General features: G+C 38.4%; 1 protein-coding gene across 1 annotated transcript; it reads right to left on the bottom strand.

Moving 5' to 3' along the window:
- Positions 1 to 138: 138 nt before the first annotated feature.
- ENO4 (enolase 4) lies at positions 139 to 21192 on the bottom strand. The gene is given in 15 exon segments (XM_055810845.1): positions 139 to 469; positions 471 to 544; positions 2576 to 2693; positions 3253 to 3320; positions 4301 to 4496; positions 6729 to 6854; positions 8689 to 8856; positions 10959 to 11021; positions 11748 to 11813; positions 13232 to 13363; positions 13592 to 13761; positions 15858 to 15997; positions 17507 to 17697; positions 18924 to 19052; positions 20986 to 21192. Coding segments are annotated over 15 exon segments (1902 nt in total). The 5' UTR covers positions 21148 to 21192; the 3' UTR covers positions 139 to 370.
- Positions 21193 to 22566: the final 1374 nt, after the last annotated feature.

Below are 22566 nucleotides of genomic sequence, written 5' to 3'. Positions count from 1 at the left end.
TCAAGGCCTTTGTGTTTTGTAAAATGTTTTTTTTCTACTGTTTGTCAATAGCTTGCTCTTTGTAGGGAGAGAGATTTCCACTTTCCCAAAACAAACATTTAGTTTTGGACTTGACCAAATAAATACCTCTGTGTTAATTTGTAAATACAGCACAGAATTCTGTGGCATTTTCAAACTATAGCCGCTGCTCAGTTAACTTGGTTTCAGCTGAAAACGATGGTCTCCTGGGAAAAAAGCAGCTAGTATTTGAATGCTTTTTAAAATGTTTGCTGAAGGGCTTGAAAATAAATGGATTAAGGACTAGTTAAGATATGAGTTTCTTACTAGTTGTTTTTTTTAAAAAAATTAACCAAAAGTTAATGTTGACAACTCAGGTCAGTGTGTTATTTGCTGGGAGCTGAGCAGGCAGGCTGCGAACCTGCAGGGCTGGCGGGCAGAGCTGTGGAGGCGACGGCTCTGGCTTTGGGGGGAGGAGGTACATCAGAAAGCTGTTTTTCTGGCTGTGATTCTTCAGCAAAAGCAATAAATTTGAGATTTGCTTCACCTGAAACAGAAGAGAAAAATGAAACTCATTCTTATGTTTGCTGTAATCTGGTTTCTTGTAATGTTCTCTGGTGCACTCAGATTTTTTTAAAATGCTGCCTGATGCTTACAAGAGTCTCTAAACACCTCTAAAGCCTGGCCCTTAGGAACAAAGGAGCACCAGGCCTGTGTGTTGATTACAGGATCAGGGCACGGTGCGCAGCAGCTGGAGCCGGAGTATTTATTGGATTCCCTTCCTCACTAACCATCTCGCCCTGCTGTCCTTTTTTTGAGTCTTCCTCTGCACCTCCACCCCCGCCTGTAACAACTTCACGTAAGCACACGTTCAGGCGTTGCTTCTGTAACTAACGCTTCACCTCTCTCTCCCCCGCTGTTGTTCCCCGTTCTGTGATGCTCCTCTTCCCTAACCTCACCTCCCAACTCCCCGTTTTGCCACAGACATGCAGTGCCCACCCCATCCCCGAACACGCCTCAGCTGCGCGTTACTGGCATGGGAAGGCCAGCCTGCCCTTCAGCTTGCAAGTGGCTCAGCGCATTGTCCCGGTGAATCCAGCGGCTGAAGCGCAGCGTCAGCACCGGGGCTGCGCTTAGGCCAAGAGTTACTTCTGTGCAACCCGCATCGCTCGCGGGGCGAGGAGCCGCGGGTGGCTGTGGGCACGGTGCTGCTGGGCCCAGCTGTACGCCCCATTCAGTCGCTCCTGGGGGGACTCCTGAGGGGTCAGTGTCACCCCCCCGTCTGTGAGCCACTTACAGAGCCCTCCACTTGCAGCCCTCCAGCGTATTCCATAGCTCGCGGCCCAGCCAAATGAAGAGTTTGGTATGCAGCTCAGACATCCTCTCTCAGTATTTCCCCGCTGTTGATTTAGTTACTGGATTTTATTTCTGCTAAACGATTAATGACATCGGGAATTGTTGCTATTTCATTTCATGAGATACAGGTCTAAATATTTGTCAAACTCAAGCTCTTTTGTTTAGACTATACCATTTGAATAGGGAATATATTAATACTGCTGAGGCAGTTAAAATTCATAGTTCTATAATTATCTGTCTTGTTTTTGAAAAGTGCATTCTGTGAAACTACCTTCTCAGCAAAAAAGAATTTCTGTCCATGTTCCTATTATTTAACAATGATTATATATGAGCAAGGGGGAGATTTTGAAAACTCGGAATATTTTCAATAAAAAACGTTTTAAAAATGAAAACTTTGTTCTATAGTGTGCATGTCAAGTGCTGCTATCCAATGTATAGAACACTGAAAATTATTAGACAAGAGGGTAAAATGACTGAAGTCTCCTTCATGTTTCCTTTTCTGAGGCATAATAATTCTTGCAAACCCTTTCCTTCCTTTCTTCCTCTCCTTGTCTCTCTGCTTCCCCTTCAGACTGTATGCCTTTATTCTGTCTTGATTGATACCTGAGCAAGTGAGAATTGGCTCTAATGAACTGTTAAGCATTTAACAGTGTAGCCTATAGTGTAAAAAGAAGATGCAGCCCCCGAAATGATACGTGTGGCTAAGGCTGAATGTGCATCATCACTTCGTTTTTTCTTGGGTTTTATTTAGTGCTTACCCGTGCAACTGTAGCTTTCCAAATACATTCTGCTGGAGATGTAACACACAAAAGAGGGTTGTGAAATGAAGGTTTGTTAGCAATATATGTTTAGGGGCTCAAGGGAGGTGGGGTTTTTGGGCTAAAATTCTGGTTTGGCAGCTTTTCGACGTGTTATATGCATGGTTTTTTGTTTTGTTCCTTTTGCACTGTAGGCTTCAAGACGCCAACCAATTAATTCTGGAAAAAAGCTTAATGTAGGCTACTCCTCAAGAAGGGGTCTATTTTAACATTCAGTAAACAGATAATCCATTAGGACAACAATATACATTGTGGCAAGTGCTATCCTAGGTTTTTTTGTCAGTGCTTATTTATAGTCTTTTGATTTCCCTTCCCTCCTGTGGTGCAGTTTCAATCATTCTCCCTCCAATCTTTGTTCTCGTATTCATTGCAAGCTGAAAACAAAGTAAGAAAGAAGCTCATACGTAGCGTTCCATTCTTGGCCAGTTCTTCCTCTATAGCAAGAAGGCGGTTGTATTTGGTCACCCTTTCTCCGCGGGAAAGACCTCCCAACTTGATAAACCTGGCACCCAGTCCAACAGCCTCAAACGAGAAAGTGCGTATTTTAAAACTACACAGTTTGGGAAGTGAAGTCATTCTTAATTGTTAAATACGGTATCCTACTTCTAATTTAACACTCTTTCTACAGATAAAAACCCTCCTCTATTTAGAAATTAAATCTCTTAATAAAAGATTTGTCAGATGCAAACAGTAATTTTCACTGGCGTATGAAATGAAATTTTATTTGCAAATGTAGCTTTAATACAAAAAGATTAAATGTATTAGTATTAAGAATTTTTTCCTAAAATATTATTACTACTCAGAAATGTTTTAAGTAACTCACATTTTTTAATAAACTAATGCAACCAAATAGATCATACACATTTTTGAATATACTCCCTGCTTTGGCAAATTTCCTGTGTGTTCTCTTTAAACTCAAAGATAAACTTGTGGAGAAAAAAAAAAGTAACTCTCTAGAAAAAGCCCATTTTGTAAAACGTTGTTTCTTTCTCAAGCAGAAACAGGCTTTCTCCTTAAAATATAGTTCGTGTTAAAAGCAGTGTTTTGGCAATTCTGCAATTGAACAGCTTTCAATACTTACCAGATCCACAAGGCTGTCATCAGAAGATTCTCTATCTGGACTTCCTAATATGGTAATATGTCTTTGACCTATATATAATGGAAGTGTAAAACCTTCATTAGTGTATATTTTATGTATTCAACACAGAAATTGTTTGGAGTTCTCATTCTTTTTTACCCTTGGGCTATCTAAGCTTAAATACAAACAGGAGTAAAACCAATGAAACCCATCTCATAAAAATGTAAACTGTATTAGTTTGCTAGGTTAACATTACATTTTATTTTCAGCATGGATAAGGGAATATCTAACATCCTATCCTAATTTCTGTCCCTCGCTGATCTGGCTGGTAACACGTTCTACAGGCTAGGAGGCTGTTCTGTTTATTTTAAATGTGCTCCTTACTATAGTAATGATTTTTCTTCACTGTAAAAGAAGTGTTTACCATCCTGACTGAATGAAATCTTTAAGATGCTATTTACTCGCTTTGAGATGGTGATTCTGGGCTCTTTGAAGGAATAAGGAAGGAACTTAGATATGTTAAATTTGTTCACCTATCCCTTGGGTATAAACATGAATACAGACAAATTGATACAAAGAGAAATCTCACATATGAAACTGCAGAAGTTCTTAGTAGTGTTACCACAAAGGCTCAATAATATGTAGTCAATAATTATGTAAACTGCAATTTTAAACATTTTGGTCTTGTTTGGATTTCTTAATTATTAATACTAGTATTAGTAAAAATTCAGATTACTCAGCTACATCTTTTTTTTTATTTTGTTCACTTCTGATATCTAACTGTATGAGACTTAGCTGCAGTGTCAAAGGGCACCCATATTCAAAACGTCCACAGTGTATTAATTTACTATAGTTGAAGCCTTGGATGCTGTTTTAAGCTCCTGAACAGGAATTTGGGAATCAAAACATGAATTTTAGTTTCTTCTGACAAGGGCTTGCTAAATCAGAAGTGGCATTAATTTAATAAAAACGTGTAATATTTACAGGTGTCACAACACTACTTATTGACTTATAGGGTTTGAAAGTCAGCCTTTCCCCCTCCCCTACTCACCATCTAGAAGTCCAGTAAGTTCTATGAGGTCTGATACCTTGGTTTGGTTAATATATTTCAGGACAACACCACTGCACATTGGTATGTTTATGTTTTGGTCAATTTTAAGTTTGGAAATATATGTGGCAGCATCTTCAGCAATCAGGTAACATTTGGAACCCAGAGCATAACATATGTTACTCCATTGTTGTCTGTCCTGCATAAACAATCAAGTAAATAATTGAAGTTAAAAAACCTAAACTGAATGAAAACCCTAATTGAGGAGGTAAAAAACAAAACAAAACAAAACAAAAATTATTTAATCCTAAAGATACCCTTCATATTAACATATTATATTTTATACTGTTTTTAAAATCTGTCTACTTAAGAAGAACATACCATTTTACTTGGATTTCAGGATTTTGCTAGAAAACATAAATTCTAATCTGGAATTAATCAAAGCTAGTTGCATACAAGTATAGTTTAAAATATTTCAAATTAAATTAACTGTAGGATTTTGCAGTTTTGATTTATTTCCTGAAATGTATTCTATTCTAATGTAATATAAATTTATTTTCTATTGTTTTATTCTGGGGATTAATTCTTGTGTTAATATTTTAAATGTCTTAATATTTGTTTGAATATAAAATAATGAAACAAGAGGCAGTCATAGACTCAGTGACATATATCAAGTCAGGAGGATCACAGCTGTAAGACTGACCCAGAGGGAACAGCAGAATACAACAGTCTTTCCAGCAGAGCTCCATTTTTTAGGGTCTTTGTTTCTTGATTTTAATGCACTGTCCACATGGTACTGAGATTTAAGGACAAAAAAAGGAAAAGGATATGTAAATAATTTGAAAGAACAAATTTTAAAATTAATTTGCTTGCTTTGTGTCCATAGAATGCGAAGTTCTCACATTAAAAACATTACTTTTCCAATTAATAATTCCGTCAGTAATAATTCTTGGTCTGTGGATCAGACAGACTTTTGTACCTATGCAGTTGCAATCTGTGCAAGGGTCCATTCCTGTAAGGATTTCAAGCTTGCATGTAAACGAAAATGAAGTTTTTGACATCTGAACAAATGTTCAAACTTAAGCACAAAAGTGGTCTGCTGTCTGGCAATGAATTGTGGAATTGGTACCAGGGCTAATCCTCAAGGACCTGATTATCTGTGGCAAAGGTGTGGCATGGGTAAACTTTGTAGATTTGTGAGGAGGGAGGAGGAGGAGGAGGAGGAGGAGGAGAGGCATTTCCCTTATCTGTACTTATCTGTACAATTATCTGTTGTAATTCACCAGCAGATTTCCATACTGCAAGTATGCTCCTTTGTAAGAATTCTCAAAGAATTCTGCAGCCCTGGCAGCAGTGGGGAATAATCTGCTGTTTTGGAACATGGGTAATTCAGAGTCACACTGAAACAGCACAGGGAGGCAAGGCTGATTTGAGCGAGCTAACAATAAACACATACTAGAAAAATGAACTTTTAAAGTTCCAGTTAAGAACAAAATCAGATGGATTTTGCAGCTCATCTGTTTTAGAATTATTGATTCAGGCACTGGGCAGATTGACAAAGACAATGTCACTTTGCTTCCACCTTCAATCACGGTCTTCCTGTTTTGTTCATGAAAACAAACCCCATATATTTTACAGAAGATAAAGGCTGCAGTTTGACAGCAAGAGATATTTATTAAGTTTTGCAACTGCAGAATCTAGGTCTGCAATTGTAGGTTCTGCTACAATTAAGTTTTTAGCATGGAAACTTAATGTATAAATGCTAATATGTAAGGTTATGCAATCTGTTTCTTTCATCCATCTATAACTCCATAACATGCTTAATAGTATTCTACTTTATTGTTGTAATATATTTGCCACACTAAATTAACTCCTCTAACTTTGATCACAGTGGTAAATACATGGTATTTTACTACCACTTAAAAAATTCTGCCGAGCAGTGCTGCCAGTGACAGGTTTGTTCATGCTTTGAGTGTCAATCTCAATCATGAAGAATAGCAGCAATAATTTTTTTGAGTGATTTTAAGGAATATATAAAAATGTCCAAATTTTAGCTTCTTCCTTATAATACAATACAGTGTCAGTCATATATCACTCAAATGTTATAACTTGTTTTTATAACTTGAACTATTTGTTTATGTAAGAAGGAAAACTTAATAGTGCTTTAGCAAGTAGAATCAGAAAAAAAGCATTTTCTTGTAACTCTCTAAATATTTGTACTAACCGTATTCTGTTCATGCCAGGATTATCTTGTTAGGAATTATGTCAAAAGTATAGAAAACTTTAGTTATTGTCAATTACAGATATGCAAATGAATTGTTAAATACATTTTTATAGTGATATTTTTGAGCTTAAAGACTCCAAAACCAGAAGCTTCATGTTTTATGTGTTTTGTAAAAATGTGAAAAGGGACTGTACTGTGGTATCTTACCTCTTTTCTTAAGGGATCTATTAATGCAATAATAAAAGGAAATTTATTAATCAGTTCCACATATATGTCAACCATTTCCTCAGGACTTTTGAATGTTCCAGTGAGTATTTCATATTTACCTTTAACCTAGAAAGTAAAGTAAAAAGCATAAAAGATAAGGAAATAATACTTTGAAAGCCAGAGTATAAGGAAAGCATACAGATCTTGTGACACCAGGTTCTCTATTAAGGCAGCAGATTGTGTTCTTCAATAAGCACACAGTCACTTGGCTGCTGTATGGCTAAGCGCTCAGCACATTGTGATGGAAAAACTCTGCCTGAAGTAACAGTGGGTTCCAGTGGGCTTGTGCCAAAGTCTCTGAAAGATGCCACTCCCAAAATCAGGGAGACCTATTTCAGCATTTTCTAGGCAACACTGTCAGTTTTACACTGCCAGTTTTATTTATGAATAAAGTTAGCAATGTTTGACATATTTACGCAGTATTGCATGAAAACCCTCACTTTTCATTTCCAAAAAAAGTTCACGATTTTTGTCCTCGTTTTCATAAAGAAAATACTGCTAGGGGAAAGGAGTGCCCCCTCAGTGCTCAAAAACAAGATGCTGCTTTTCCTTACCTCTTTCCTCTTAAAAAAAAACAAGAAAAAAATACTTTAAGACTAGTCTCATCATTACAGAATGCACAAACCACAGCACACAATTATGGGCACACTGTCAGACTGTGCCAGAATACCCACTGCTTTAGTGACTATAACACTTCAATAACAGAATGTTGCAGAATTACTGATAATTCATCTGTTAAGATTTTGCTCATTCTGGTATAGGATACAGATATCATAGGTTATCATGAAAGCAACTGATTTCACAGAAGATATTACTAATGGAAGCTTTGTCACTATAGTACACCCAAACACACAATATCTCATGAGATATTAAATGGAACAGGAAGTTTCTTTTTCTGCTTAGAGAGTCACCTGATGGATCTTGGAAGGAGGAGCAAGAACTTCAGCTGGAGATAAATAAACTTTGTCTAATACAAATATTGAAAAATAAGAGTTAAAAAATGAATGTTGATACACAATGAGATGAATGTTAGTGGGTATACAAACATACCATAGAAAAACTACATGGAAAGGTCAAGGTAGTTGGAAGAAAACAACAGATGTAGTGTAATATAATGGTAAAATAAGCATCTAGTGGTGTGAAGGAGTTACAGAAGTATACTTGTGTAAATAACTTGTTCTTCATTTTTGAAAGCAAGGTGGATAGAAGATAATAATTTCATTTATACCTTGTGATAAAATGAAAAAAAAACCACAAAAACCAAACGCCAAACAAACCAGGATTTGTTGATTAATACTTTCATTCAAAATTGTCTGAGATGTTACACGAAATGAAGCTGGCTTGTTAAACAGGGCATGTAGTAGGTGTTTGCCCATTCAAACAGTTTGCTGTATTTGACACGCATTGATCTGAAAACTCTTATTAAATAAATAAACAGAGAAAAGGATTAAACCTGGCTGATGCAGGCAGGCTTATACTGTTTGAATGATTAAAGTTAAATCACGAAAGGAACCGAGATTCCTGTAGGCAGGTCACAAGCTGTAATGGGGGTCTGCCTTTGTCCAGTGAGCCTTATTCCACTCAAGGTGCACCAGTACGCTGGTGCAGCTGGGGAGGAGGAATACGTGCATTCTCACAGTTCCCACTGCATCAGGCTACCAGATGGATGTCTGCATGTCTTGTCCCCTTGTACCGACAATCCAGTAACACATCTGCTACGCTTGTAGGACTGATTCAACCGTACCTTAAAAATGCAGAGACAATTCTTTTGCTCTGCTTGATTGTTACCTTTAAAAAATGGAGTTAGAAGCTTCTAGGTGAGTTTGCAATGTAATAAATTGCTAACAAGTAGCTACACTCCCTTTAAAACCCAACAAAATAGTTATTGAAAATAACTTACGTAATCCATTAATTCATGAGCAGCACAATTTATTGCTAAGTACATGTCTGTTCCTAGCTCCAAACCTAGATTGTTGCAAGCTGTTTGCATTAGGAGTAGCGGTTGTTCTAAATTATCGCATCCTGTTATTAGGCAACCTAAGTGTGATATTCTTTTTAAGGCTTGTGGCTGCAAGTAAAACAAAATTAATCACTTTATTTATACATATATATATATATAGCACATATATAATTTTTCACTGCCATTTCACTCTGCATTCGGTCATCAAAATACAAGACTCTTCTCAAAAATTGCATTGGCAATTCTAAGGACAATTCCCTATCAATAAGGGGTAATCAAGTGCTAATGAGTAGAGAGCTAATATAGTCATCAGTCACACATCTAGTAATGCAGTTCTTGCTCTTATATGGCCAGTACTGGCTTAAAAAAAGACTTCAAAGGCACTCTTAACAGCCACTGTATTGTCATGGGTGCTATGTAAAAGTTTCCAGTGCTGTGGACCATCCCCTTGCCACAAAACCAGCTTCTCCATTTTTAAACAGCTTTTACTCATTTATCCTCAACTACAACTTTGATATTGCCTCTATGGAGTACTGAAGAAACACTAGAATTTTTTAAGACTTCTAGGAGGAACACATTTCATAAAGAAGGAATACCTCTAGCACAACTGCATGGAGTTGTCTGCCTCAGTAACTGCGTTCCTAGACATAAGCCACAGGCAGAGTTGTATTGAGCAAATATTTCACCTGTCCTTCTGTTGTCATTTTTTTTTTTAAAGTTTTTCAAACACTAATTTTTAACTTTAAAGTCTGTGAATTTTGCATTATAAAGAATGACACTAAAAACTGCCCAGAAAGCAGCAGGATATAATCCTGGGTTAGACTGGAGAAGTCAATTGGAAAGCATTGGCTTTGACAAGAGTTGGAGAACTAACTACAGCAGACAGAACGCAGGCCTAGCTATAGGAGATATATGAATGTTCCTTCACAAAAAAATGTTAGGAAGAAAATCCAGGTCAAATTGTGAGATTATTTTGTAGCAATCTGCAAGGAGAGACAATCTATTTGACTTGTTGCTTTTCGAGCACTAAGCTGCAGCAATACACAGCAAGAAATGCTGCAGTCTTTGTGCATTTAACATGAGATAGAGGCTAAATCTGCATTTTTATGTGATCTTCAAGGCACCCATATGTTGTGCTTTGTTACATTCTATTAAAAGCATTGCTTATCTTTATAAAAACATTTTTTCTCTCTAGTCTTTACTTCTATAACCTAAACAAGTTCTTCTTCTTCACTGCCTACTTTGTCATTTTTTCTTCCCCCCCCAAAAAAAGTTCAAACTAACATTGTGCTTTTATCAGTTTAAATTTCAGTCCCACTACTATCTCCTTTAATTTTCCCCTATTGAAATAAATGGATTTTTTTTTCCCTGAGAATCTGATGCATTGTTTCCTTGTGCACATCTTAAGGAATTATTTTAACTCGCAATTGCAGTACACATTGTGATAAGAATATGGAAACTACGCACCAGAAAAAAACATTGGTCATCTGCTTAATGCTGATGAGTTTTGTTATTTAAGCACAAAAAAATAGAAAAAACTTTTGATCATCCTCTCTTTTGTACACACCACAACAGTAACAATTTTCACTTGATAATATTTAATTGTCTCAGAATGGAGAGCAAAACTAGCATCGCATTTCTATCCTACTATCTGGGAAACTCATTTATAGTAACTACCAGTTTTGAAGTGATTTTGAGTCATATAAAATAATGTCCTGTACACTACGGTGAGTGCTGCCCTTTAGCTACTGGTTCATACTTGCCATTATCTATAACCTCAAACAAGAACTAGAAACTTAATGCAGCATGATTAAGAGGAGAGTTATGCTCATGGAGTTAGGAAAGAGCACAATAGGCAAGTCTTACAGATAATAGTTTTATGGCCTACATGATCAAAAGGGCATGTTCTCTGCCGGTGCTACAGGCCTGCAAAATGCTCATTTGGATACTTTACTGGGATTTCTATACAAGAAAAATGACCAGATTCCAGAAGAATTTCCCCTTTCTGTTATTGTTCCACAGGAAGGGAAGGTATAGTCAGTGTAATCCAAGTTATTATGCAAAATATGAGCATTTGGAATATTTAAAGTCTTGCCTTGACCTTTCCAAAATGGTAATGTAGATTAATGATCCATTTCTTAAGAACATTTTGGTTCCCTGCTGTTGTTAATACCTTGCTGAAGGCTTAAAATGAAAATCTCTTTTCTTACCAGAGCTTTCTTCCCTGTATTATGTGCTCTGCCTTTCTTACTGTCTGCTAGTTGAGGACTGGTCTGTAGGGAGTGAAAGAAGAAAGAAATCAATTCCATGGAAAAGTGCAAAAATGACAGGGAGACATCAGAATTAAAAAAGAAAAAAAAAAAAAGTTGCCTGAATTTCAGTCTAAAGAGATTGCAAATATTTCTGTTAGGAAATAGCTTCTGTTTTGTCTTGAATACTAATCAGCACCTATCCAGTTTTATTTTGTGATGGTAACCCATTTCAAAGATCTATTTCTATGTGGGCATCACTCCAACCATCATTTGTTTTTCCAAAAGATTCTTACCTAGCCTATCAGAAAAACAGGGGATCTCAGAAATGAGAACCTAGACTCCATACTTGGAGAAACCCCACGACCTTGCTTTGCAAAAAGTATATGCCCATACTGAGATTGATACACTACTACAATAACAGTACCTTGAATAACGCGTGTTGTGGGTGTGTCAGACCTAGCAAGATCAGAACCCTATATTGTATATTCGCTGTGACACCATTCACTCCCAGTGTACTTCTTCAGGTAAACAGAAAGTCTTACTATGCTTACAACAATTTTTTATTCTATCTTCATTAATTTAATATCACCAAATGGCCAATGTTTTATTCATCTGTCAGAGAAACACATTTTCTGTGCCTAAAGCCTGATAACAGGCTAAATGCTCCATGGTTAAGCTTAAAAAGACAATGCTATTAGAAAGACCAAATGGAGTACACTGCATTATCATTACACATTTTTATCATACCATTTTGCCTGGAGGCTCCAACAGTCTCATCACTTCTTTCTGAATATCCAGAACTCTTTCTATGCCCTGAAATTAAACAATAGTAACCTTCAAAAGCAAGATAAATTATTTCATTTTAGCAGCTTAAATCAGAAGAGAGAGAACACTCACTCTAAATGCAGACCTTAATATAATTTTTTAAAGAAAAAATTAAAGACTTCCTTAACACAATCCCCCCACCCATAAAATGCAGTCAAGTGGCCAACAATAAAGGGTTAGTAGCAGTGGAATGAACAAGAATATTTGATTATGTTGCTGAATGGGATGGCAAGAAAAGTAGTCTCTTCCTCAAAAGGAACCCTTCCCAAATCTAACATGTAAGCTGGGTCTGTGTAATATCTGAGAAGTGGGAAGATGATGATCACTGTTCACAACTATGACTCCAAGACTTCCTAACTGGAAACTGACAAAATTGAATGTGTTTACCTTCAGAACATTTCCAGAAAGCAGGGAAAAAAAATCACTGTCTTCATTTTAAACAGGGAATGGAGGAACACTCCAATCAAATGAATCCATTGCTTATAACAGGAAACTCTCTTTCCTTTTCAGCTGAGTTAGTAAGTTTAATGCTAACTTCATAAACCACATTTCAGACTTTCTTAAACTGTGCCAGTAAAGGGATACTGAAGGGGGCAGAAGTCAGTCACAGCTGGCAACACACAACGCAAGAGGAATGGCTACATTTTTTGTACTGCAGCGAACAGCTTGCTGCTCTCCCATGAGCACTAGGAGGCATTATGTCTTTGAAAGGTACAGAATTATCAACCTTATTAAGAGCTCTTGGTGACAATTCTAAAATGTTAAAGGAAAAAGAAAGAGAATCGAGCTCAGCTATTTGTTCAGGTCACCAGCACACAAAGTAGAAATCACAGCCCTAATGTAGGCATCTTGTGCAGATACATTCTTTAATGCAACACATGGCTAAAATAAAAGAGGTTGTTCCAGTCTGCCTCATCCATCCTTCTTGCTCATTGAATAGATTTTTTTCTGCTTTGTATTCCCTTCTATCTTCACAATTTTATTTTTAAAGCTATTTATTCCCAAAGATTTTAGGCTTTCTTGTGAATGTTACAAGTTTTGTTTTGTACACTCTATCACTCATCTGATATTATTTATAATCTACCAATGTAAATGCACATTTTAAATAAAATGAAAATCTCTTACTGTTGTGTAATACAATCAATGCACTGATTTTTTCCCTCTTAACTAACACATCCATTTTTAACTTCAAATCTTCACGTATATTCTTTTTAAATCTTCATCTATTTACTTCTTTTAATGTTCCCAGTGTTAGAATTCTGCACTAACATTTGTTAAAACTTTGGCCTTGCAACCAAACAAAAATGAAAAATACAGTTTGTAATGACTATATTGAAAAGATCTATATACTTATGTTCATATAAAATCTATAAAATACATTCATAAAAATGAAAATGAAACAGTACCTGTTTGAGTGATAATTGAACTGGTGGTATAAGCATAACTTCTTTCACTAATTTCAGTTTTGCAGGCAAAATTTTTTCACAGTTCAACAGAGTAACCATTGGGAGTGGCAGAGTCATTTCTTTAGGTGAATCCTGTAATTGGGAGTACCACGTGAAAATAAAAATGTTAAAAACCAGAGTAATTTCTTATATATCTTAATTATGGCACAAGGTTCAAAGACTGCTACAGGCAATGGTCTTAAGGGTTTTCTCTATGATGTGTATTTAATACCACTGTCACAATAGACTACTGGCTTCAGAATTCTAGAATAATTGTAATGACTGGGATAAAATAAAGAAAATTGCAAGTGTCACATGTACCTGATCATGTTTCAGCAGTGCAATATGTAGGTACAATGGGATATGGCTAATGGTGGCAGCAGCCTTAGCTATAGCAAGGGACGTCCCCCCAATGGCTAAGCTGCCACAGAGCACTGATTCCCATGGCTCTGCAGGTGGGATCCTTCTCTCTGCAACTGCCACCTTCTTCCCTGCAAGACAGTAATAGCTAAATATTTTCTTGGTTTAAAACATGTGCTTTATGTATCACAGTTATATGAGTAAATATGATATTGTCATTTCAGTATCTACTCACTGTATTACAAAAGAATCGTTCTTTTTTTCTTAATCTTGTCAGTTGTTTTACACAAAATGACTTTACAAGTAAGCAAAGCATCTGTCCTCACTCTGGTTTCAAATGTATTTCAAATCCATTTCTTTTACAGATATTTCAAGCACTGAAATATGTATTTTTATTTATCTATGTTTATATGCAGTAATGTGATATAATTTTTCAGGTTCCTTTCATAAGCATGATTTCAGTATTCTTTATCATCCTCCTTGTATGCTCTGCTTTTGCATAAACAACTTGGAAGATCACATTATAACCTGATGCAAAGTACACATACTTGTTTTCTTCTAATAATGAGTATGTAAAAAATTTAGGCCTATTACTGTTGAATTTTCCAATGAGAAAACAGGTCTTTTAAATATTCCATATGCGTAGCCTTGTCAAAATTTCAAAATAACCTATCCTCCTTCCAGATAAGTGGAGTAACTTTTGCCAAAATGCTTGAAAACCAGCAGTGCCCACTAACATATTTATTGCCTACAGTGCTTACATGAACATGAACAGTAAGCACCCATCTGAAACCAAAATAAGTGGTCTGATTCTTGAGAACCATATGCATTGGGGCCTTTTTGGTAAATCTGACCAACTACTTTGGTTCCTAATGGGAGCGCCATACGAGTTTTGATTTCAACAAAATATAAATACTACAGGATATGACTGATATTTAAATAGGACCTTAATTGGATATGCAGATTAGATTCTACCTCGTTTGCATACTACACACAGATTCTATACCTCATAAATTGAGGATGAAGAGCTACATACGTAAGACAAGAGTAATCCACCAATGAGCATCTCTTAACAAACTGCAGTGTTCTGCAGAGATCCTTTACACCATGCTACTTTGTAACCTGCATAAATTACACCACAGATGCTACCCCTGAAAGCACCTGCTACTGGGAGTCACCACCTCTTAGTGGTCTCCTGTAACAAGAAATAGCTTTATTATCATTGGATCCTAATAGTCAGGTATAGATTCTAACAATAACATTACAGTCAAATTCACAATCAAGCACAAAGAAAACACAATCAGTGAAAACAAGTAATATATCTGTATCAACAGAAGCTTGTCTAAAAGTATACAACGTGATGGTATTTGGATAGACCTGACAACTGCAGATGTTACATTTCAGGTCGAAGGTGAATTTACTGTGCACATATCTGACATATTAATTGTGAGGTTTTACTCATAGTATATGACAGCTGAAACTAAACTAGGAAGAAATAATAATTTGCCAAAATTTTCTGCCCTTCCAATAAATAGTAACAAATCTTGTTTTTATTAAGGTAATGCATATATGAAGGTAACGTATGGTGCTTTTTTGCTTTGGTGGTGGGGTTTTGTTTTGGCCATGTATACTTACTGTGTTTCTCTACTCTCACACCATTTTTTCCTTTAGTTGGACTGCTTGCTTATTTCTTTTTACTCTGAATTGCCCATCAGTCCCACCTCATCCCTTTCCTTCTTTCTCTTTTGCTTTTCACCTTATTCCTCCTTTTCTTGGTGTTAGCAAGAAACTTCCCTTCCTCCCGCTTTCCATTCTTTTCAACTTCTATCTTAATTCTATCTCCATTCTCCTGTTCAGTTCTGTGATTCCCTTTTCTTTCCCTATCTTTTTAATTTTTATTCTTCATTTGCATCCTCCTCCATTCTTATTCCCCTCACTCTGAAAAGTAATAACCTCCTGTCTAAGCCAACTGTAAAACAAAGGCAGAAACTGTTCAACCAATGCAGGTGAATGATTAGAAAACTCTGTATTTTCCCCTGTCTCATTTCTGCAGGAGAACCTGCTGTGATCAGAAAGATTTAGGAGAAAGTAACCAAACCCTTTGAACATAAGACACTGTGTCATGTGTTCGGAAGTATTCAGTGTCCACAGAACATTTCAGAAAGTATTTTAGCACCTTTGTCAATATCTGTGTTGCAGAAGATATTAAAATCAAATAAAGTAAAACCTGGTTTTGCTGTCTTTTTTTCCCCAGGTAGTGCTGTTGCTGACGGAGTGCATGAAGTAAGGGTAAGAGTGGCTTCTGCTACTTCTTCTTGTTGCTTTTGAATTTCTTTCTTTTCTTCTACTTTTTTTGAGAAGTATTCACTGAGGGAAAGGGCATAAAGATTACTGGCTCAAAGCATTTTTAGACATGAGACAAGTAGACACAGAATGCAGCAGGCTAAAGAATATGCTAAGAGGTGAATTAAGGGCATCTTTGAGTTTCTGCCATAGACTCGTGTGAAGCTGGATAAGTCAATAAATGACATTATTTTTTGGTAGTCACCTGCAGCATTAGTTAAACAAACAGACCCACAACCAAGTATTATAAACCTTAACACATGCTTTTCACATCACACTGGTTTGAAAGTCAGCTCTGAGCTGACAGTCTTAGCGTGAAGGATGTATTTGCTTTGCATGGGTAGTAATGGACCCTGTCGTAACTTCATCACACCCAACAGCCTGGCCCAGGTTGCTAATCCAATAGGCCAGTTGTACACTGCTTATCTAAGTGCCTGCAAGCTCAGAAGTGGATGATTTTCGATTACATGCATGAACTGGAAACTTCCTACATGGGTGGCAGTCACCCAATTCAGGCAAACCAAGTATGTAAGATATATAAAGTAATATAAACAATGCATTAAAGTCTTACTTAGATTCACTTCAGTTGGAAGAATTTCTTTCCAATTGAGTCCTTATTCCCTTCATCAAGGTTTCCCCAAAGCTAACGCATGTGGAAGGCAATTAGGTCTGTTTGCTACAGTCTGTGTTAAGTGGGGCAGCCCTACCCGTACCCCTCCAGCTAAGTGTAGCTCCCCTCAGCAGTGAAGTTGAAAGAAACACTTTCAGGCTACATTACTGCTTCTAGGATGAAGAAAGCCACAATGTTGCCAGGTAGCTCCTCTAACGTTACTGTAAAAATACATTCAGGTACATCTGCGATACTTTTAACCTACACCTTTTTTTCTTTTAACAACCACACACATTTCTTTGAATGGCCATTCTTTTTTACTCTGGGATGCTCCCAAGAAGAAATATTTGCATGAAAAAAATAAACATGGATGTTTACTGCAGAAACTGTGTTTCCAAATAAACTAGTTGCCCCAAGTAAAAAGCCTTTTGGATCAGCTTGCTCAGAAAGAAAACTCCATCAAAACCTGAAAATTGTATGTATATACATGTTTTCTGTGGATTAGCTCAGTGCAGAAGACAAGACACACAAGCCTTTCGTACCACTTTTGTTCTGCAGTGCAATGCACAGAAGTGAACTTGCAATTTGAAAAAACATCCCCACTTAATGAAACTGGCACTGAATGAGTTTCTTAAATGAAGCCTTTAAGTCATGAATGTGTTCAGGCATTGTTTTCTTAGAGACCCCTATTTTTGCATCCCATGTATGAAAACTTGTGAAAAAACACACAATTTTCAAATTGTAATTATGAAACCATCAGTCAATAATATAGTGCAATGTATCTGAGATAGACATCACATCCCAAAAATATATAGAAAAATCATAGTAGGAAACATTGAATATTTAATATATTTTTTTACTTACAATATAAACTAACAGTGTATATTTCAAATGCAATAATTTACATAATATGCAAGACATACCCAAGCATCTTATCAACCTCACACTGGTCAGTAGGCTTCAAGTTTTTGAACATTGTGTTCAGCGATTCATTGACCCATTCCACAGCAGTGTTAACAGAGTCATTTCTTTCTTTCTCATCAGCTTCAGTTGTTTCAGATAAGGGATTTTCAGGTATTTGAGAATGAGAAGACATTACAATAGAACAAATTTTCTGCAAGAAAATGTAAAAAGGCTTAAAACACTCTTTAATTTCTAACTTGGAAATGTCATTTGCTAGACTAAGAATTATATGTCCTTACCAACTCTACAAGTATCTATGTCCAAATCTAATGTTTGCTCCATGTACTTATCTTTTTTCATCCAGCACCTTCTTTCTAGTCTCTTATACTTAGTAATCACAAATGTTATTCAAGTTTCTTGACCTAAATTATAACTACTTAGGCAAAAACCTCCTGGCAGATCTGCTTTACGCATATATTTTGTTATCAGAACAGAATGGGGTAATTTTGAAGACCATACAGTCATCAGGACATCTTCTGTTGAAGCTGTTGGTAGACTTTTACCATGATTCAGCAGCAGTCATTCTTAATGCCATTCCTCATGATCAGTTACATTTTGTCTTACCTAGGTAACGAACTTATCTTTCTGTACTGCTGAAGAAAAATACTTCAGAAAATTCAATGAAACCATCATTTAAAAATATCACAGAGTTGCCTGCATTAATAGTATTAATTTTATATACTGTGTACCTATGAAGTTATATTTAATTCAAGAATGAAGTGAACCATAGTTTAACCAAGGGAAAGTAGAAATAATTACACAATAGCTAGAGTTGCAACGACAGTGTCTAGAATATTTCAGGTTGGGGGAGAGATGGCAATGCACCATCAATTTTGCACTGCAGGTGCTAGATGAATATGTTTGACTTAACCATTGCCCACATCAGCCTATTAGCTTAGTGTAAAAATGTACCTTCATCTTTACTGTGATTTTCACCTGTACTATATTTTTCTGAAACACTGTCATACAAACAGAAATAGAAGGATCTGAAAATAAAGAAAAAAGTAAAAGGAACATGAACTTACAGGGCTAGATATAGAGTGTAAGGAAAAGCTACATGATCACTAAGACCGACAAAAATTTAATATACAAAGATGCACTGTCACATCCCACTAACAAAATAAAAAGTAGTATTGCCTAATTCACGGAAAATAAAGGTTTTAGAGTTGCTGCCACTGTCTAACTTTTCATGACTTTTTTTCTAAGTTACAACACTCAACTGTTGAGTTACGGGGTTTCATCTCCTTTCACTAAAGATGACAAACATTCCTTAGGATGCGAGCAGAATAGTACTTCTCCCTGATACTGAGAGATTTAATAAATGTAATAATTTATTTTTTAATTAAAATAAATAAGCCAGGAAGAAGCAGCTCATACCTTCTCATAGTTTTTAACTGTACAATATACTTCCACTTCTAATGTTGGCTGACCAACTCCATCAAGAACTTTTCTTCCAACTAATCTGCATATTACTGGAGCTTTTGAAAATTTAGAAAAGTAGTTAGCCTTAAATGAAAGAGAAAGAACTTTATTAAAGTCAATTTCTATGCAAAATGCTTTTATTCCATTAAATATATTTCAATCAAATCCACCATTGAGCAAATCCATTTATATGTTCCAGGGTTCAAAATACTTCTGTTACACTGCACATTTACTTCTATATTATCTGCTTAAGAATGAGATTCCAGGGAACAGATCCAATTCCTATCTGAGCATGGTAGTCCAAAGCCACATGTGAAATGCTACACATAAAATTTTGTATGTGCTGCAGACAGGGAAAAACAAAAAGTATTTTCAAAATATACTCCTTGCTTACAGAAAGTACTTAATGTCCCAGATATCTAATAATGTTTCAAGGTTGCTTCATCAAATATATGTACAGTTGCTCATGTGTCTCAGCACTCAACCAATGCAGCATTAAAGATCTTAATAGCAGAAGATTAATTTGGAAGGCAGAGCAGCTTGTCAGCAAGCTTCTCAGTAACAATGATAAGCACTCCTCTCTTACAGAACATGCTTGCTGTAAAGATATTTACCACAATGACCAAACTCTCCTGACTAGAAATGTTGCTTTTGTTGGACAGAACTGAGCTAAGACTAGCACAAATTTCAGGAGTTGCAGGTATGCCACACTTAGTAACAAGACACAAGGCAACTGATGCAGCTAGGGGTCACTACTCCATGGGAAATCTGGGGGTTTAGGTTAGCAAGCTTTGACCCCTGTGAAACAGGTGAAAAGCTAGACTTCTGGCAGGCAGAGTTCTCGTACTTCTTCCAACACAGTCTTTAACAGGCCTGTTGAACTGTAATCATTCAACTATAAGAATATATTTGGGGGTCTGTATTTAATAAACACTGATGTTGCTTTAAAAAAAGGATTAAGGTGCTGCCTAAGGGTTACTACATATTCCCCTACTAGTTTCATTCTTTAGTCTGGTATCAGAGATGGTCACCAAACAATGACTTACCAAATGGGAAAACTAGGAAACACAGCTAGCTACATAGAGAAGGAACATCGAACACCAAGCAAATCAAGAACAGTTCTAGTCCCAACTGGTGATGGCAAAACACTTGGGAGATGGGGAATGATGTAATATGTAATGAAATGTTTCATTTCCACTGCCACTTTCACATCAAAGAACGTACTAGATATTTTATTCCCCCCCCCCCCCCCCCCCAAAGTTGCTCACTATTAGTGTTGGCAATTCCAGTATCACCACTAATAGAGGTTTCATTAGGACTCCTGTCTACAGTATTTTCCCAACTGGGATCAGATAAGGTCTGAATCCTTTCCACTTCCATGAGGCCCATTTGCTGTTAAGGAACAGCTGCAGTGTGAATAGCACTGTCTCTTGTTGCCACTGGGCTGACACATCACCATGCTGAACAGCAGTTTTGTAAGGGACATCCATCTGTGCCCTCCGAAGGCAACATACCTTGGTTTTGTGTCCAGACAAGCAACCAGCACAGAACAAAAAGCCCTGCCGCTGCGGGAATGTATCTGGCCCAGTGTCAAAAGTGCCACTGGCCACGAACACAAAACCATGGCGGTCCTTGCCTGAGTCAGCAGGAATTTATTTAACTGTAACCACAGAGACGTCAAGCTCTTCGAATCAGTCTGTGTGAGGTTTGTCAGACCCTCGGGGCGAGCAGGCGGCGGTGGGCGGGCAGTACCGCACCGGCCTGCGGGTACGCCCGGAAGCTGAGGGGGCTGCGGGGCGTCCACGGGCCCCTGGGGAGCGCCACACGGCCGCCTCCCCCCCACCGCTGTTCCTCGGCCCTGAATCGGCGCCAGGAAGGTCCCTGCCCGCCGAGGGGAGCCCCCTCCGGCCCCTCTCCCCCCGCCGGGGGGCAGCGGTCCCTCAGCCCGGCGCTGGGGGGTCTCCCTCAGGAGGAGCCGGGGCGGCCGCCTGCGGGCTGCTCCCCCTCCCCACGCTACCAGCTCCCCGTAGAGATCCGCGGGGCGCAGGGGGAAGAGGGCGTTGAGCGCGTCCTCCACCCGCTGTTGTACTCGGTGGCCTCGGTAGTACTCCACCGCCTCCTGCCGCAGCTCCCGGAGCCGCCGCCGCTCCACCTGCTGCCGCCGCCCGCCGGCCTCCATCGCGGGGCCGAGGGGGCTGCGGGTCCGGGCTGGCGGCTGGGCAATGGCGGCCGCCCGCGCTCTCGCGAGAGCCGCCCCTCCCGCGCCCAGCCCCGCTGGTGCCTCAGGGCGGGAGATCCGTTCCCTCAGGGCGTCGCCGGTCCTCTCGGGGTGCCAGAGCTCCCCGGTAAATGGCGCTTTGCTCGCACGGAGCCGCTAAGGGACACCCTGCCCGCACTGCGCTGCGGCGCCGGGAGCGGCTGGGGCGCGGCGGGGCGGTTTGCTTCGGTTTTCTTAGTGCCGTGAGGCGCTGGTGCTTCCCTTAGAGGCTGGTTATGGGCTTCCAAGTCAGAACGCCTCGGGCAGGTACTCTTTAGTTTTAAAAGTCTCTGAACAACAAAATTGTGTAAGATGATCGTCCTGAAAGCGAGACAGATTATGGTTTGTGAAATGTCTAGTGAGGATAATGCTGCAAAATGCCCCAGTAGCTCTACTTCTGGGTTCAAAAGCCCTTTACTTTCAAAGAAAAGAAACGCTTCGCAACCTAAATGATCATTTTTAGCCTGCAATTTCCTACAAAAACTTTCACTTTGTTACACTGTTCACTGGTAATTTTGTTGAAGTAACTGAAAATGGAGATACTTAAAAAGCTGTTAGCTGCACACTTCCTCAGCTCTAAAATCAATATGTGCAGACCTTTGCTCATTGTGTGTGCACGTCTCAAGGCAGGGTGATAATGAAGAAAAATCCCTACTGAATCATTTTCTGTTCCTTTCACATCCTTCAGAAATAGTATGGTACCTGTCCAGAGAGTTAAACCCTCTGTATTTGAAAGCTGTTTCCTCAGAAGAAGTTTCTGAAGTGGCGCTAACCCGTCCCTTGCGGGGGGCGGGTACCTCGTTGGGTTTTCTCAGCCCGGGCTGCTCCGGTGGGCACGGTCGTGCTCGGGGGGCTTGCAGGGTCGGTGGGCTGGTGGCAGCAGTGGAGCAGTCCCAGGTCTGTGCTGTGGGCATGTGCTTGGCTCAGGAGGCTCCAGTTTCAATCCTCCTGGAAGAAAAAGCTTCTGGATGTAGAGGTGCTGGTGTACGCTAGCTAACACAAGCCGGTGCGAGAGCTGTACCTTCTGATAAGTTTCCAATGCCTCTAAGTCAGTTTCCCACCTTCTGCCTTGGAAAGGGCTCTAAATAAGATGCACCGTGGAGAAACAGCTTCACGTATTGCTCTGTGGATAATGATCAGCCTTCTGGGGAAAGAAACTCATCAGCTTTGCCTTTAGGAAAGAAGCAATGAGTTGAAGAAGATTGATACTCATATAATAACTTTGCACTCCTTTTTTTCTTTTCTTTTTTTTTTTTTTTTAATAAACTGTTTGAAATGCTAGTGAGGATTCCTCTCAAGTATTTTATCTCTTTGGTTCATGATCAAGTGAATGTTACATGA

Source organism: Falco peregrinus, chromosome 1 (assembly GCF_023634155.1).
Source record: "Falco peregrinus isolate bFalPer1 chromosome 1, bFalPer1.pri, whole genome shotgun sequence".
Classification (NCBI taxonomy): Eukaryota; Metazoa; Chordata; class Aves; order Falconiformes; family Falconidae; genus Falco; species Falco peregrinus.
The sequence above is the reverse complement of the archived record's forward strand: the minus strand, read 5'-3'. Positions and strand labels throughout refer to the sequence as shown.